Genomic DNA, 14779 nt, shown 5'->3' with positions numbered 1-14779 from the left:
ATTATGGGTCAACAGTAGTGTTATATAGGGGACAGTATTATGGGTCAACAGTAGTGTTATATAGGGGACAGTATTATGGGTCAACATGGGTCAGTGTTATATAGGGGACAGTATTATGGGTCAACAGTAGTGTTATATAGGGGACAGTATTATGGGTCAACAGTAGTGTTATATAGGGGACAGTATTATGGGTCAACAGTAGTGTTATATAGGGGACAGTATTATGGGTCAACAGTAGTGTTATATAGGGGACAGTATTATGGGTCAACAGTAGTGTTATATAGGGGACAGTATTATGGGTCAACAGTAGTGTTATATAGGGGACAGTATTATGGGTCAACAGTAGTGTTATATAGGGGACAGTATTATGGGTCAACAGTAGTGTTATATAGGGGACAGTATTATGGGTCAACAGTAGTGTTATATAGTCAACAGTAGTGTTATATAGGGGACAGTATTATGGGTCAACAGTAGTGTTATATAGGGGACAGTATTATGGGTCAACAGTAGTGTTATATAGGGGACAGTATTATGGGTCAACAGTAGTGTTATATAGGGGACAGTTATATAGGTCAACAGGTGTTATATAGGGGACAGTATTATGGGTCAACAGTAGTGTTATATAGGGGACAGTATTATGGGTCAACAGTAGTGTTATATAGGGGACAGTATTATGGGTCAACAGTAGTGTTATATAGGGGACAGTATTATGGGTCAACAGTAGTGTTATATAGGGGACAGTATTATGGGTCAACAGTAGTGTTATATAGGGGACAGTATTATGGGTCAACAGTAGTGTTATATAGGGGACAGTATTATGGGTCAACAGTAGTGTTATATAGGGGACAGTATTATGGGTCAACAGTAGTGTTATATAGGGGACAGTATTATGGGTCAACAGTAGTGTTATATAGGGGACAGTATTATGGGTCAACAGTAGTGTTATATAGGGGACAGTATTATGGGTCAACAGTAGTGTTATATAGGGGACAGTATTATGGGTCAACAGTAGTGTTATATAGGGGACAGTATTATGGGTCAACAGTAGTGTTATATAGGGGACAGTATTATGGGTCAACAGTAGTGTTATATGGGGACAGTATTATGGGTCAACAGTAGTGTTATATAGGGGACAGTATTATGGGTCAACAGTAGTGTTATATAGGGGACAGTATTATGGGTCAACAGTAGTGTTATATAGGGGACAGTATTATGGGTCAACAGTAGTGTTATATAGGGGACAGTATTATGGGTCAACAGTAGTGTTATATAGGGGACAGTATTATGGGTCAACAGTAGTGTTATATAGGGGACAGTATTATGGGTCAACAGTAGTGTTATATAGGGGACAGTATTATGGGTCAACAGTAGTGTTATATAGGGGACAGTATTATGGGTCAACAGTAGTGTTATATAGGGGACAGTATTATGGGTCAACAGTAGTGTTATATAGGGGACAGTATTATGGGTCAACAGTAGTGTTATATAGGGGACATATTATGGGTCAACAGTATTGTTATATAGGGGACAGTATTATGGGTCAACAGTAGTGTTATATAGGGGACAGTATTATGGGTCAACAGTAGTGTTATATAGGGGACAGTATTATGGGTCAACAGTAGTGTTATATAGGGGACAGTATTATGGGTCAACAGTAGTGTTATATAGGGGACAGTATTATGGGTCAACAGTAGTGTTATATAGGGGACAGTATTATGGGTCAACAGTAGTGTTATATAGGGGACAGTATTATGGGTCAACAGTAGTATATGTAGTATAGGGGACAGTATTATGGGTCATAGGGGACAGTATTATGGGTCAACAGTAGTGTTATATAGGGGACAGTATTATGGGTCAACAGTAGTGTTATATAGGGGACAGTATTATGGGTCAACAGTAGTGTTATATAGGGGACAGTATTATGGGTCAACAGTAGTGTTATATAGGGGACAGTATTATGGGTCAACAGTAGTGTTATATAGGGGACAGTATTATGGGTCAACAGTAGTGTTATATAGGGGACAGTATTATGGGTCAACAGTAGTGTTATATAGGGGACAGTATTATGGGTCAACAGTAGTGTTATATAGGGGACAGTATTATGGGTCAACAGTAGTGTTATATAGGGGACAGTATTATGGGTCAACAGTAGTGTTATATAGGGGACAGTATTATGGGTCAACAGTAGTGTTATATAGGGGACAGTATTATGGGTCAACAGTAGTGTTATATAGGGGACAGTATTATGGGTCAACAGTAGTGTTATATAGGGGACAGTATTATGGGTCAACAGTAGTGTTATATAGGGGACAGTATTATGGGTCAACAGTAGTGTTATATAGGGGACAGTATTATGGGTCAACAGTAGTGTTATATAGGGGACAGTATTATGGGTCAACAGTAGTGTTATATAGGGGACAGTATTATGGGTCAACAGTAGTGTTATATAGGGGACAGTATTATGGGTCAACAGTAGTGTTATATAGGGGACAGTATTATGGGTCAACAGTAGTGTTATATAGGGGACAGTATTATGGGTCAACAGTAGTGTTATATAGGGGACAGTATTATGGGTCAACAGTAGTGTTATATAGGGGACAGTATTATGGGTCAACAGTAGTGTTATACAGTATTATGGGTCAACAGTATTATATAGGGTATTATGGGTCAACAGTAGTGTTATATAGGGGTCACAGTATGTTATATAGGGGACAATTATGGGTCAGTGTTATATAGGGGACAGTATTATGGGTCAACAGTAGTGTTATATAGGGGACAGTATTATGGGTCAACAGTAGTGTTATATAGGGGACAGTATTATGGGGACAGTCAACAGTAGTGTTATATAGGGGACAGTATTATGGGTCAACAGTAGTGTTATATAGGGGACAGTATTATGGGTCAACAGTAGTGTTATATAGGGGACAGTATTATGGGTCAACAGTAGTGTTATATAGGGGACAGTATTATGGGTCAACAGTAGTGTTATATAGGGGACAGTATTATGGGTCAACAGTAGTGTTATATAGGGGACAGTATTATGGGTCAACAGTAGTGTTATATAGGGGACAGTATTATGGGTCAACAGTAGTGTTATATAGGGTATTATGAACAGTAGTGTTATATAGGGGACAGTATTATGGGTCAACAGTAGTGTTATATAGGGGACAGTATTATGGGTCAACAGTAGTGTTATATAGGGGACAGTATTATGGGTCAACAGTAGTGTTATATAGGGGACAGTATTATGGGTCAACAGTAGTGTTATATAGGGGACAGTATTATGGGTCAACAGTAGTGTTATATAGGGGACAGTATTATGGGTCAACAGTAGTGTTATATAGGGGACAGTATTATGGGTCAACAGTAGTGTTATATAGGGGACAGTATTATGGGTCAACAGTAGTGTTATATAGGGGACAGTATTATGGGTCAACAGTAGTGTTATATATTATGGGTCAACAGACAGTATTATGGGTCAACAGTAGTGTTATATAGGGGACAGTATTATGGGTCAACAGTAGTGTTATATAGGGGACAGTATTATGGGTCAACAGTAGTGTTATATAGGGGACAGTAGTGTTATATAGGGGACAGTATTATGGGTCAACAGTAGTGTTATATAGGGGACAGTATTATGGGTCAACAGTAGTGTTATATAGGGGACAGTATTATGGGTCAACAGTAGTGTTATATAGGGGACAGTATTATGGGTCAACAGTAGTGTTATATAGGGGACAGTATTATGGGTCAACAGTAGTGTTATATAGGGGACAGTATTATGGGTCAACAGTAGTGTTATATAGGGGACAGTATTATGGGTCAACAGTAGTGTTATATAGGGGACAGTATTATGGGTCAACAGTAGTGTTATATAGGGGACAGTATTATGGGTCAACAGTAGTGTTATATAGGGGACAGTATTATGGGTCAACAGTAGTGTTATATAGGGGACAGTATTATGGGTCAACAGTAGTGTTATATAGGGGACAGTATTATGGGTCAACAGTAGTGTTATATAGGGGACAGTATTATGGGTCAACAGTAGTGTTATATAGGGGACAGTATTATGGGTCAACAGTAGTGTTATATAGGGGACAGTATTATGGGTCAACAGTAGTGTTATATAGGGGACAGTATTATGGGTCAACAGTAGTGTTATATAGGGGACAGTATTATGGGTCAACAGTAGTGTTATATAGGGGACAGTATTATGGGTCAACAGTAGTGTTATATAGGGGACAGTATTATGGGTCATAGTGTTATATAGGGGACAATTATGGGTCAACAGTAGTGTTATATAGGGGACAGTATTATGGGTCAACAGTAGTGTTATATAGGGGACAGTATTATGGGTCAACAGTAGTGTTATATAGGGGACAGTATTATGGGTCAACAGTAGTGTTATATAGGGGACAGTATTATGGGTCAACAGTAGTGTTATATAGGGGACAGTATTATGGGTCAACAGTAGTGTTATATAGGGGACAGTATTATGGGTCAACAGTAGTGTTATATAGGGGACAGTATTATGGGTCAACAGTAGTGTTATATAGGGGACAGTATTATGGGTCAACAGTAGTGTTATATATTATGGGTCAACAGTATTATATAGGGTCAACAGTAGTGTTATATAGGGGACAGTATTATGGGTCAACAGTAGTGTTATATAGGGGACAGTATTATGGGTCAACAGTAGTGTTATATATTATGGGTCAACAGTATTATGGGTCAACAGTAGTGTTATATAGGGGACAGTATTATGGGTCAACAGTAGTGTTATATAGGGGACAGTATTATGGGTCAACAGTAGTGTTATATAGGGGACAGTATTATGGGTCAACAGTAGTGTTATATAGGGGACAGTATTATGGGTCAACAGTAGTGTTATATAGGGGACAGTATTATGGGTCAACAGTAGTGTTATATAGGGGACAGTATTATGGGTCAACAGTAGTGTTATATAGGGGACAGTATTATGGGTCAACAGTAGTGTTATATAGGGGACAGTATTATGGGTCAACAGTAGTGTTATATAGGGGACAGTATTATGGGTCAACAGTAGTGTTATATAGGGGACAGTATTATGGGTCAACAGTAGTGTTATATAGGGGACAGTATTATGGGTCAACAGTAGTGTTATATAGGGGACAGTATTATGGGTCAACAGTAGTGTTATATAGGGGACAGTATTATGGGTCAACAGTAGTGTTATATAGGGGACAACAGTAGTGTTATATAGGGGACAGTATTATGGGTCAACAGTAGTGTTATATAGGGGACAGTATTATGGGTCAACAGTAGTGTTATATAGGGGACAGTATTATGGGTCAACAGTAGTGTTATATAGGGGACAGTATTATGGGTCAACAGTATTATATAGGGGACAGTATTATGGGTCAACAGTAGTGTTATATAGGGGACAGTATTATGGGTCAACAGTAGTGTTATATAGGGGACAGTATTATGGGTCAACAGTAGTGTTATATAGGGGACAGTATTATGGGTCAACAGTAGTGTTATATAGGGGACAGTATTATGGGTCAACAGTAGTGTTATATAGGGGACAGTATTATGGGTCAACAGTAGTGTTATATAGGGGACAGTATTATGGGTCAACAGTAGTGTTATATAGGGGACAGTATTATGGGTCAACAGTAGTGTTATATAGGGGACAGTATTATGGGTCAACAGTAGTGTTATATAGGGGACAGTATTATGGGTCAACAGTAGTGTTATATAGGGGACAGTATTATGGGTCAACAGTAGTGTTATATAGGGGACAGTATTATGGGTCAACAGTAGTGTTATATACAGTATTATGACAGTATGTATATAGGTCAACAGTAGTGTTATATAGGGGACAGTATTATGGGTCAACAGTAGTGTTATATAGGGGACAGTATTATGGGTCAACAGTAGTGTTATATAGGGGACAGTATTATGGGTCAACAGTAGTGTTATATAGGGGACAGTATTATGGGTCAACAGTAGTGTTATATAGGGGACAGTATTATGGGTCAACAGTAGTGTTATATAGGGGACAGTATTATGGGTCAACAGTAGTGTTATATAGGGGACAGTATTATGGGTCAACAGTAGTGTTATATAGGGGACAGTATTATGGGTCAACAGTAGTGTTATATAGGGGACAGTATTATGGGTCAACAGTAGTGTTATATAGGGGACAGTATTATGGGTCAACAGTAGTGTTATATACAGTATTATGGGTCAACAGTAGTGTATGGGTCAACAGTAGTGTTATATAGGGGACAGTATTATGGGTCAACAGTAGTGTTATATAGGGGACAGTATTATGGGTCAACAGTAGTGTTATATAGGGGACAGTATTATGGGTCAACAGTAGTGTTATATAGGGGACAGTATTATAGTGTTATATAGTATTATGGGTCAACAGTAGTGTTATATAGGGGACAGTATTATGGGTCAACAGTAGTGTTATATAGGGGACAGTATTATGGGTCAACAGTAGTGTTATATAGGGGACAGTATTATGGGTCAACAGTAGTGTTATATAGGGGACAGTATTATGGGTCAACAGTAGTGTTATATAGGGGACAGTATTATGGGTCAACAGTAGTGTTATATAGGGGACAGTATTATGGGTCAACAGTAGTGTTATATAGGGGACAGTATTATGGGTCAACAGTAGTGTTATATAGGGGACAGTATTATGGGTCAACAGTAGTGTTATATAGGGGACAGTATTATGGGTCAACAGTAGTGTTATATAGGGGACAGTATTATGGGTCAACAGTAGTGTTATATAGGGGACAGTATTATGGGTCAACAGTAGTGTTATATAGGGGACAGTATTATGGGTCAACAGTAGTGTTATATAGGGGACAGTATTATGGGTCAACAGTAGTGTTATATAGGGGACAGTATTATGGGTCAACAGTAGTGTTATATAGGGGACAGTATTATGGGTCAACAGTAGTGTTATATAGGGGACAACAGTAGTTATATAGGGTATTATGGGTCAACAGTAGTGTTATATAGGGGACAGTATTATGGGTCAACAGTAGTGTTATATAGGGGACAGTATTATGGGTCAACAGTAGTGTTATATAGGGGACAGTATTATGGGTCAACAGTAGTGTTATATAGGGGACAGTATTATGGGTCAACAGTAGTGTTATATAGGGGACAGTATTATGGGTCAACAGTAGTGTTATATAGGGGACAGTATTATGGGTCAACAGTAGTGTTATATAGGGGACAGTATTATGGGTCAACAGTAGTGTTATATAGGGGACAGTATTATGGGTCAACAGTAGTGTTATATAGGGGACAGTATTATGGGTCAACAGTAGTGTTATATAGGGGACAGTATTATGGGTCAACAGTAGTGTTATATAGGGGACAGTATTATGGGTCAACAGTAGTGTTATATAGGGGACAGTATTATGGGTCAACAGTAGTGTTATATAGGGGACAGTATGGGTCAACAGTAGGTTATATAGGGGACAGTATTATGGGTCAACAGTAGTGTTATATAGGGGACAGTATTATGGGTCAACAGTAGTGTTATATAGGGGACAGTATTATGGGTCAACAGTAGTGTTATATAGGGGACAGTATTATGGGTCAACAGTAGTGTTATATAGGGGACAGTATTATGGGTCAACAGTAGTGTTATATAGGGGACAGTATTATGGGTCAACAGTAGTGTTATATAGGGGACAGTATTATAACAGTAGGGGGGGACAGTATTATGGGTCAACAGTAGTGTTATATAGGGGACAGTATTATGGGTCAACAGTAGTGTTATATAGGGGACAGTATTATGGGTCAACAGTAGTGTTATAGTGTTATATAGGGGACAGTATTATGGGTCAACAGTAGTGTTATATAGGGGACAGTATTATGGGTCAACAGTAGTGTTATATAGGGGACAGTATTATGGGTCAACAGTAGTGTTATATAGGGGACAGTATTATGGGTCAACAGTAGTGTTATATAGGGGACAGTATTATGGGTCAACAGTAGTGTTATATAGGGGACAGTATTATGGGTCAACAGTAGTGTTATATAGGGGACAGTATTATGGGTCAACAGTAGTGTTATATATTATGGGTCAACAGTAGTGTTATATAGGGGACAGTATTATGGGTCAACAGTAGTGTTATATAGGGGACAGTATTATGGGTCAACAGTAGTGTTATATAGGGGACAGTATTATGGGTCAACAGTAGTGTTATATAGGGGACAGTATTATGGGTCAACAGTAGTGTTATATAGGGGACAGTATTATGGGTCAACAACAGTAGTGTTATATAGGGGACAGTATTAACAGTGGGTCAACAGTAGTGTTATATAGGGGACAGTATTATGGGTCAACAGTAGTGTTATATAGGGGACAGTATTATGGGTCAACAGTAGTGTTATATAGGGGACAGTATTATGGGAACAGTAGTGTTATATAGGGGACAGTATTATGGGTCAACAGTAGTGTTATATAGGGGACAGTATTATGGGTCAACAGTAGTGTTATATAGGGGACAGTATTATGGGTCAACAGTAGTGTTATATAGGGGACAGTATTATGGGTCAACAGTAGTGTTATATAGGGGACAGTATTATGGGTCAACAGTAGTGTTATATAGGGGACAGTATTATGGGTCAACAGTAGTGTTATATAGGGGACAGTATTATGGGTCAACAGTAGTGTTATATAGGGGGGTCACAGTATTATGGGTCAACAGTAGTGTTATATAGGGGACAGTATTATGGGTCAACAGTAGTGTTATATAGGGGACAGTATTATGGGTCAACAGTAGTGTTATATAGGGGACAGTATTATGGGTCAACAGTAGTGTTATATAGGGGACAGTATTATGGGTCAACAGTAGTGTTATATAGGGGACAGTATTATGGGTCAACAGTAGTGTTATATAGGGGACAGTATTATGGGTCAACAGTAGTGTTATATAGGGGACAGTATTATGGGTCAACAGTAGTGTTATATAGGGGACAGTATTATGGGTCAACAGTAGTGTTATATATACAGTATTATGGACAGTATTATGGGTCAACAGTAGAGTTATATACGGGACAGTATTATGGGTCAACAGTAGTGTTAAATAGGGGACAGTATTATGGGTCAACAGTAGTGTTATATAGGGGACAGTATTATGGGTCAACAGTAGTGTTATATAGGGGACAGTATTATGGGTCAACAGTAGTGTTATATAGGGGACAGTATTATGGGTCAACAGTAGTGTTATATAGGGGACAGTATTATGGGTCAACAGTAGTGTTATATAGGGGACAGTATTATGGGTCAACAGTAGTGTTATATAGGGGACAGTATTATGGGTCAACAGTAGTGTTATATAGGGGACAGTATTATGGGTCAACAGTAGTGTTATATAGGGGACAACAGTAGTGTTATATAGGGGACAGTATTATGGAGTCAACAGTCATATAGGGGACAGTATTATGGGTCAACAGTAGTGTTATATAGGGGACAGTATTATGGGTCATGGTCAACAGTAGTGTTATATAGGGGACAGTATTATGGGTCAACAGTAGTGTTATATAGGGGACAGTATTATGGGTCAACAGTAGTGTTATATAGGGGACAGTATTATGGGTCAACAGTAGTGTTATATAGGGGACAGTATTATGGGTCAACAGTAGTGTTATATAGGGGACAGTATTATGGGTCAACAGTAGTGTTATATAGGGGACAGTATTATGGGTCAACAGTAGTGTTATATAGGGGACAGTATTATGGGTCAACAGTAGTGTTATATAGGGGACAGTATTATGGGTCAACAGTAGTGGTATATAGGGGACAGTATTATGGGTCAACAGTAGTGTTATATAGGGGACAGTATTATGGGTCAACAGTAGTGTTATATAGGGGACAGTATTATGGGTCAACAGTAGTGTTATATAGGGGACAGTATTATGGGTCAACAGTAGTGTTATATATTATGGGGACAGTATTATGGGTCAACAGTAGTGTTATATAGGGGACAGTATTATGGGTCAACAGTAGTGTTATATAGGGGACAGTATTATGGGTCAACAGTAGTGTTATATAGGGGACAGTATTATGGGTCAACAGTAGTGTTATATAGGGGACAGTATTATGGGTCAATTATGGGTCAACAGTAGTGTTATATAGGGGACAGTATTATGGGTCAACAGTAGTGTTATATAGGGGACAGTATTATGGGTCAACAGTAGTGTTATATAGGGGACAGTATTATGGGTCAACAGTAGTGTTATATAGGGGACAGTATTATGGGTCAACAGTAGTGTTATATAGGGGACAGTATTATGGGTCAACAGTAGTGTTATATAGGGGACAGTAGTGTATGGGTCAATTATGGGTCAACAGTAGTGTTATATAGGGGACAGTATTATGGGTCAACAGTAGTGTTATATAGGGGACAGTATTATGGGTCAACAGTAGTGTTATATAGGGGACAGTATTATGGGTCAACAGTAGTGTTATATAGGGGACAGTATTATGGGTCAACAGTAGTGTTATATAGGGGACAGTATTATGGGTCAACAGTAGTGTTATATAGGGGACAGTATTATGGGTCAACAGTAGTGTTATATAGGGGACAGTATTATGGGTCAACAGTAGTGTTATATAGGGGACAGTATTATGGGTCAACAGTAGTGTTATATAGACAGTATTATGGGTCAACAGTAGTGTTATATAGGGGACAGTATTATGGGTCAACAGTAGTGTTATATAGGGGACAGTATTATGGGTCAACAGTAGTGTTATATAGGGGACAGTATTATGGGTCAACAGTAGTGTTATATAGGGGACAGTATTATGGGTCAACAGTAGTGTTATATAGGGGACAGTATTATGGGTCAACAGTAGTGTTATATAGGGGACAGTATTATGGGTCAACAGTAGTGTTATATAGGGGACAGTATTATGGGTCAACAGTAGTGTTATACAGTATTATGGGTCAACAGTAGTGTATATAGGGGACAGTCAACAGTAGTGTTATATAGGGGACAGTATTATGGGTCAACAGTAGTGTTATATAGGGGACAGTATTATGGGTCAACAGTAGTGTTATATAGGGGACAGTATTATGGGTCAACAGTAGTGTTATATAGGGGACAGTATTATGGGTCAACAGTAGTGTTATATAGGGGACAGTAGTGTTATGTTATAGGGGACAGTATTATGGGTCAACAGTAGTGTTATATAGGGGACAGTATTATGGGTCAACAGTAGTGTTATATAGGGGACAGTATTATGGGTCAACAGTAGTGTTATATAGGGGACAGTATTATGGGTCAACAGTAGTTGTTATATAGGGGACAGTATTATGGGTCAACAGTAGTGTTATATAGGGGACAGTATTATGGGTCAACAGTAGTGTTATATAGGGGACAGTATTATGGGTCAACAGTAGTGTTATATAGGGGACAGTATTATGGGTCAACAGTAGTGTTATATAGGGGACAGTATTATGGGTCAACAGTAGTGTTATATAGGGGACAGTATTATGGGTCAACAGTAGTGTTATATAGGGGACAGTATTATGGGTCAACAGTAGTGTTATATAGGGGACAGTATTATGGGTCAACAGTAGTGTTATATAGGGGACAGGGGACAGTATTATGGGTCAACAGTAGTGTTATATAGGGGACAGTATTATGGGTCAACAGTAGTGTTATATAGGGGACAGTATTATGGGTCAACAGTAGTGTTATATAGGGGACAGTATTATGGGTCAACAGTAGTGTTATATAGGGGACAGTATTATGGGTCAACAGTAGTGTTATATAGGGGACAGTATTAGGGGTCAACAGTAGTGTTATATAGGGGACAATATTATGGGTCAACAGTAGTGTTATATAGGGGACAGTATGATGGGTCAACAGTAGTGTTATATAGGGGACAGTATTATGGGTCAACAGTAGTGTTATATAGGGGACAGTATTATGGGTCAACAGTAGTGTTATATAGGGGACAGTATGATGGGTCAACAGTAGTGTTATATAGGGGACAGTATTATGGGTCAACAGTAGTGTTATATAGGGGACAGTATTATGGTCAACAGTAGTGTTATATAGGGGACAGTATTATGGGTCAACAGTAGTGTTATATAGGGGACAGTATTATGGGTCAACAGTAGTGTTATATAGGGGACAGTATTATGGGTCAACAGTAGTGTTATATAGGGGACAGTATTATGGGTCAACAGTAGTGTTATATAGGGGACAGTATTATGGGTCAACAGTAGTGTTATATAGGGGACAGTATTATGGGTCAACAGTAGTGTTATATAGGGGACAGTATTATGGGTCAACAGTAGTGTTATATAGGGGACAGTATTATGGGTCAACAGTAGTGTTATATAGGGGACAGCATTATGGGTCCTGGTCAACAGTAGTGTTATATAGGGGACAGTATGATGGGTCAACAGTAGTGTTATATAGGGGACAGTATTACGGGTCAACAGTAGTGTTATATAGGGGACAGTATTATGGGTCAACAGTAGTGTTATATAGGGGACAGTATTATGGGTCAACAGTAGTGTTATATAGGTCACAGTATTATGGGTCAACAGTAGTGTTATATAGGGGACAGTATTATGGGTCAACAGTAGTGTTATATAGGGGACAGTATTATGGGTCAACAGTAGTGTTATATAGGGGACAGTATTATGGGTCAACAGTAGTGTTATATAGGGGACAGTATGATGGGTCAACAGTAGTGTTATATAGGGGATATGTTGCCATTTCTAGAAGCATCCATGGATGTAGAGTATCTGTAATTATATGAAAATCGAGTGAAACAGGAAGGAACTATCTGAACTTGGCCAACAAGAAACATTTGTTTTTGTTTTCTTCCACAGAAGGTTTTTAATTGTTTTCCGTAAAAAATGTCCCTACCTAACAGGACCCAGGAGCGGACAGGCAGGTACTATCTAAACATAGTACCAGTAACAAGTTGTTATTTTCCACGGTAAAACATTTGAAAGTCTTTCACCTGCAAGGTTTTGTGTTGTTTTCTCACCTTGGCGGTGGCGTGGGGCGACGCCCCTTTGTCCAGCAGCAACAGCGCCACCTGCTGGTTGTCATAGTGAGCTGCCACGTGCAGCGGAGTCAGACCGTTCTGGAGGAGAGAACCACATTTATTACTTATCCCTTCATCTCTCCCTCCCTCCTCTGTAATCTCTCCCTCTTTTTCTCTCTATCTATGCTGTCTTCCCTCTCTCCTCTCTGTCATCTCTCCCACTCTTTTTTCCTCTATCTATTATGTCTTCCCTCTTCCTTCTCTGTCATCTCTCCCTCTCCTTTTCCCTCTCCATCTATTCTGTATTCCCTCTTCCTTCTCTGTCATCTCTCCCTCTCCTTTTCCCTCTCTATCTATTCTGTCTTCCCTCTTCCTTCTATGTCATCTCTCCCTCTCTTTTATCTCTCTAACTATTCTATCTCAACTCTCTTCTCCTCTGTGTCATCTCTCTCTCTCTCTTTTCTCTCTCTAGCTATGCTGTCTTCCCTCTCTCCTCTGTGTCATCTCTCTCTCTTTTCTCTCTCTAGCTATTCTGTCTTCCCTCTCTTCTCCTCCTGTCTCATCTCTCCCTCTCCTTTTCCCTCTCTAGCTATTCTGTCTTCCCTCTCTCCTCTGTCATCTCTCCTTCTCTCCTTCCCTCTCTAGCTATTCTGTCTTCCCTCTCTCCTCTGTGTCATCTCTCCTTCACTCCTTCCCTCTCTAGCTATTATGTCTCCCTCTCTTATTCTCTCTCTAGCTATTTTGTCTTCCCTCTCTTCTCCTCCTGTCTCATCTCTCCCTCTCCTTTTCCATCTCTAGTTATTCTGTCTTCCTCTCTCCTTCTCTGTCATCTCTCCCTCTCCTTTTCCCTCTCTATCTATTCTGTCTCCCTCTCTTCTTCTCTCTCTAGCTATTCTGTCTTCCCTCTCTCCTCCTCTGTGCCTCCTTCTCTCCTTCTATAATCCATTTCTATGCTAACAATAGTTCTAGTTATTGTATTTCTGTAATAACACCAGTTCTACTTCCTGTATTTCTGTGATAACACAAATTCTACTTGTTGTATTTCTGTGATAATACCAGTTCTACTTGCTTTATTTCTGTGTTCTCACCAGTGCTAGTTACTGTATTTCTGTGATAACAACAGTTCTACTTGCTATATTTCTATAATAACACAAGCTCTAGTTGCTGTATGTCTATGATAATACCTTGCCGGCTTCGTCAGGCATAGCTTTGCGCTGCAGGAGGAGTTTTGCCACCTCCAGGCTTCCATACTTGGCTGATACATGTAGAGGAGTGAATCCTTTCTGTTAGGGAGGAGGATACATGTAGAGGAGTGAATCATTTCTGTAAGGGAGGAGGATACATGTAGAGGAGTGAATCATTTCTGTAAGGGAAGATACATGTAGAGGAGTGAATCCTTTCTGTTAGGGGGGAGGATACATGTAGAGGAGTGAATCCTTTCTGTTAGGGAGGAGGATACATGTAGAGGAGTGAATCATTTCTGTAAGGGAGGATACATGTAGAGGGGTGAATCCTTTCTGTAAGGGAGGATACATGTAGAGGGGTGAATCCTTTCTGTAAGGGAGGATACATGTAGAGGAGTGAATCCTTTCTGTTAGGGAGGATACATGTAGAGGAGTGAATCCTTTCTGTTAGGGTGGAGGATACATGTAGAGGAGTGAATCATTTCTGTTAGGGAGGATACATGTAGAGGAGTGAATCCTTTCTGTTAGGGAGGATACATGTAGAGGAGTGAATCCTTTC

The 14779-nt window shown here is 39.4% G+C and overlaps 1 protein-coding gene across 1 annotated transcript in view; it reads right to left on the bottom strand.

Moving 5' to 3' along the window:
* The window catches only part of LOC135535775 (ankyrin-2-like), a 183003-nt gene that overhangs the window by 136801 nt on the left and 31423 nt on the right, over positions 1-14779 (bottom strand). The window contains 2 exon segments of the mRNA XM_064962208.1: positions 13037-13135; positions 14221-14319. Of these exon segments, the coding sequence (XP_064818280.1) occupies positions 13037-13135; positions 14221-14319 (198 nt within the window).

Source organism: Oncorhynchus masou, unplaced genomic scaffold (assembly GCF_036934945.1).
Source record: "Oncorhynchus masou masou isolate Uvic2021 unplaced genomic scaffold, UVic_Omas_1.1 unplaced_scaffold_514, whole genome shotgun sequence".
In the NCBI taxonomy this organism is placed as follows: domain Eukaryota; kingdom Metazoa; phylum Chordata; class Actinopteri; order Salmoniformes; family Salmonidae; genus Oncorhynchus; species Oncorhynchus masou.
The sequence above is the reverse complement of the archived record's forward strand: the minus strand, read 5'-3'. Positions and strand labels throughout refer to the sequence as shown.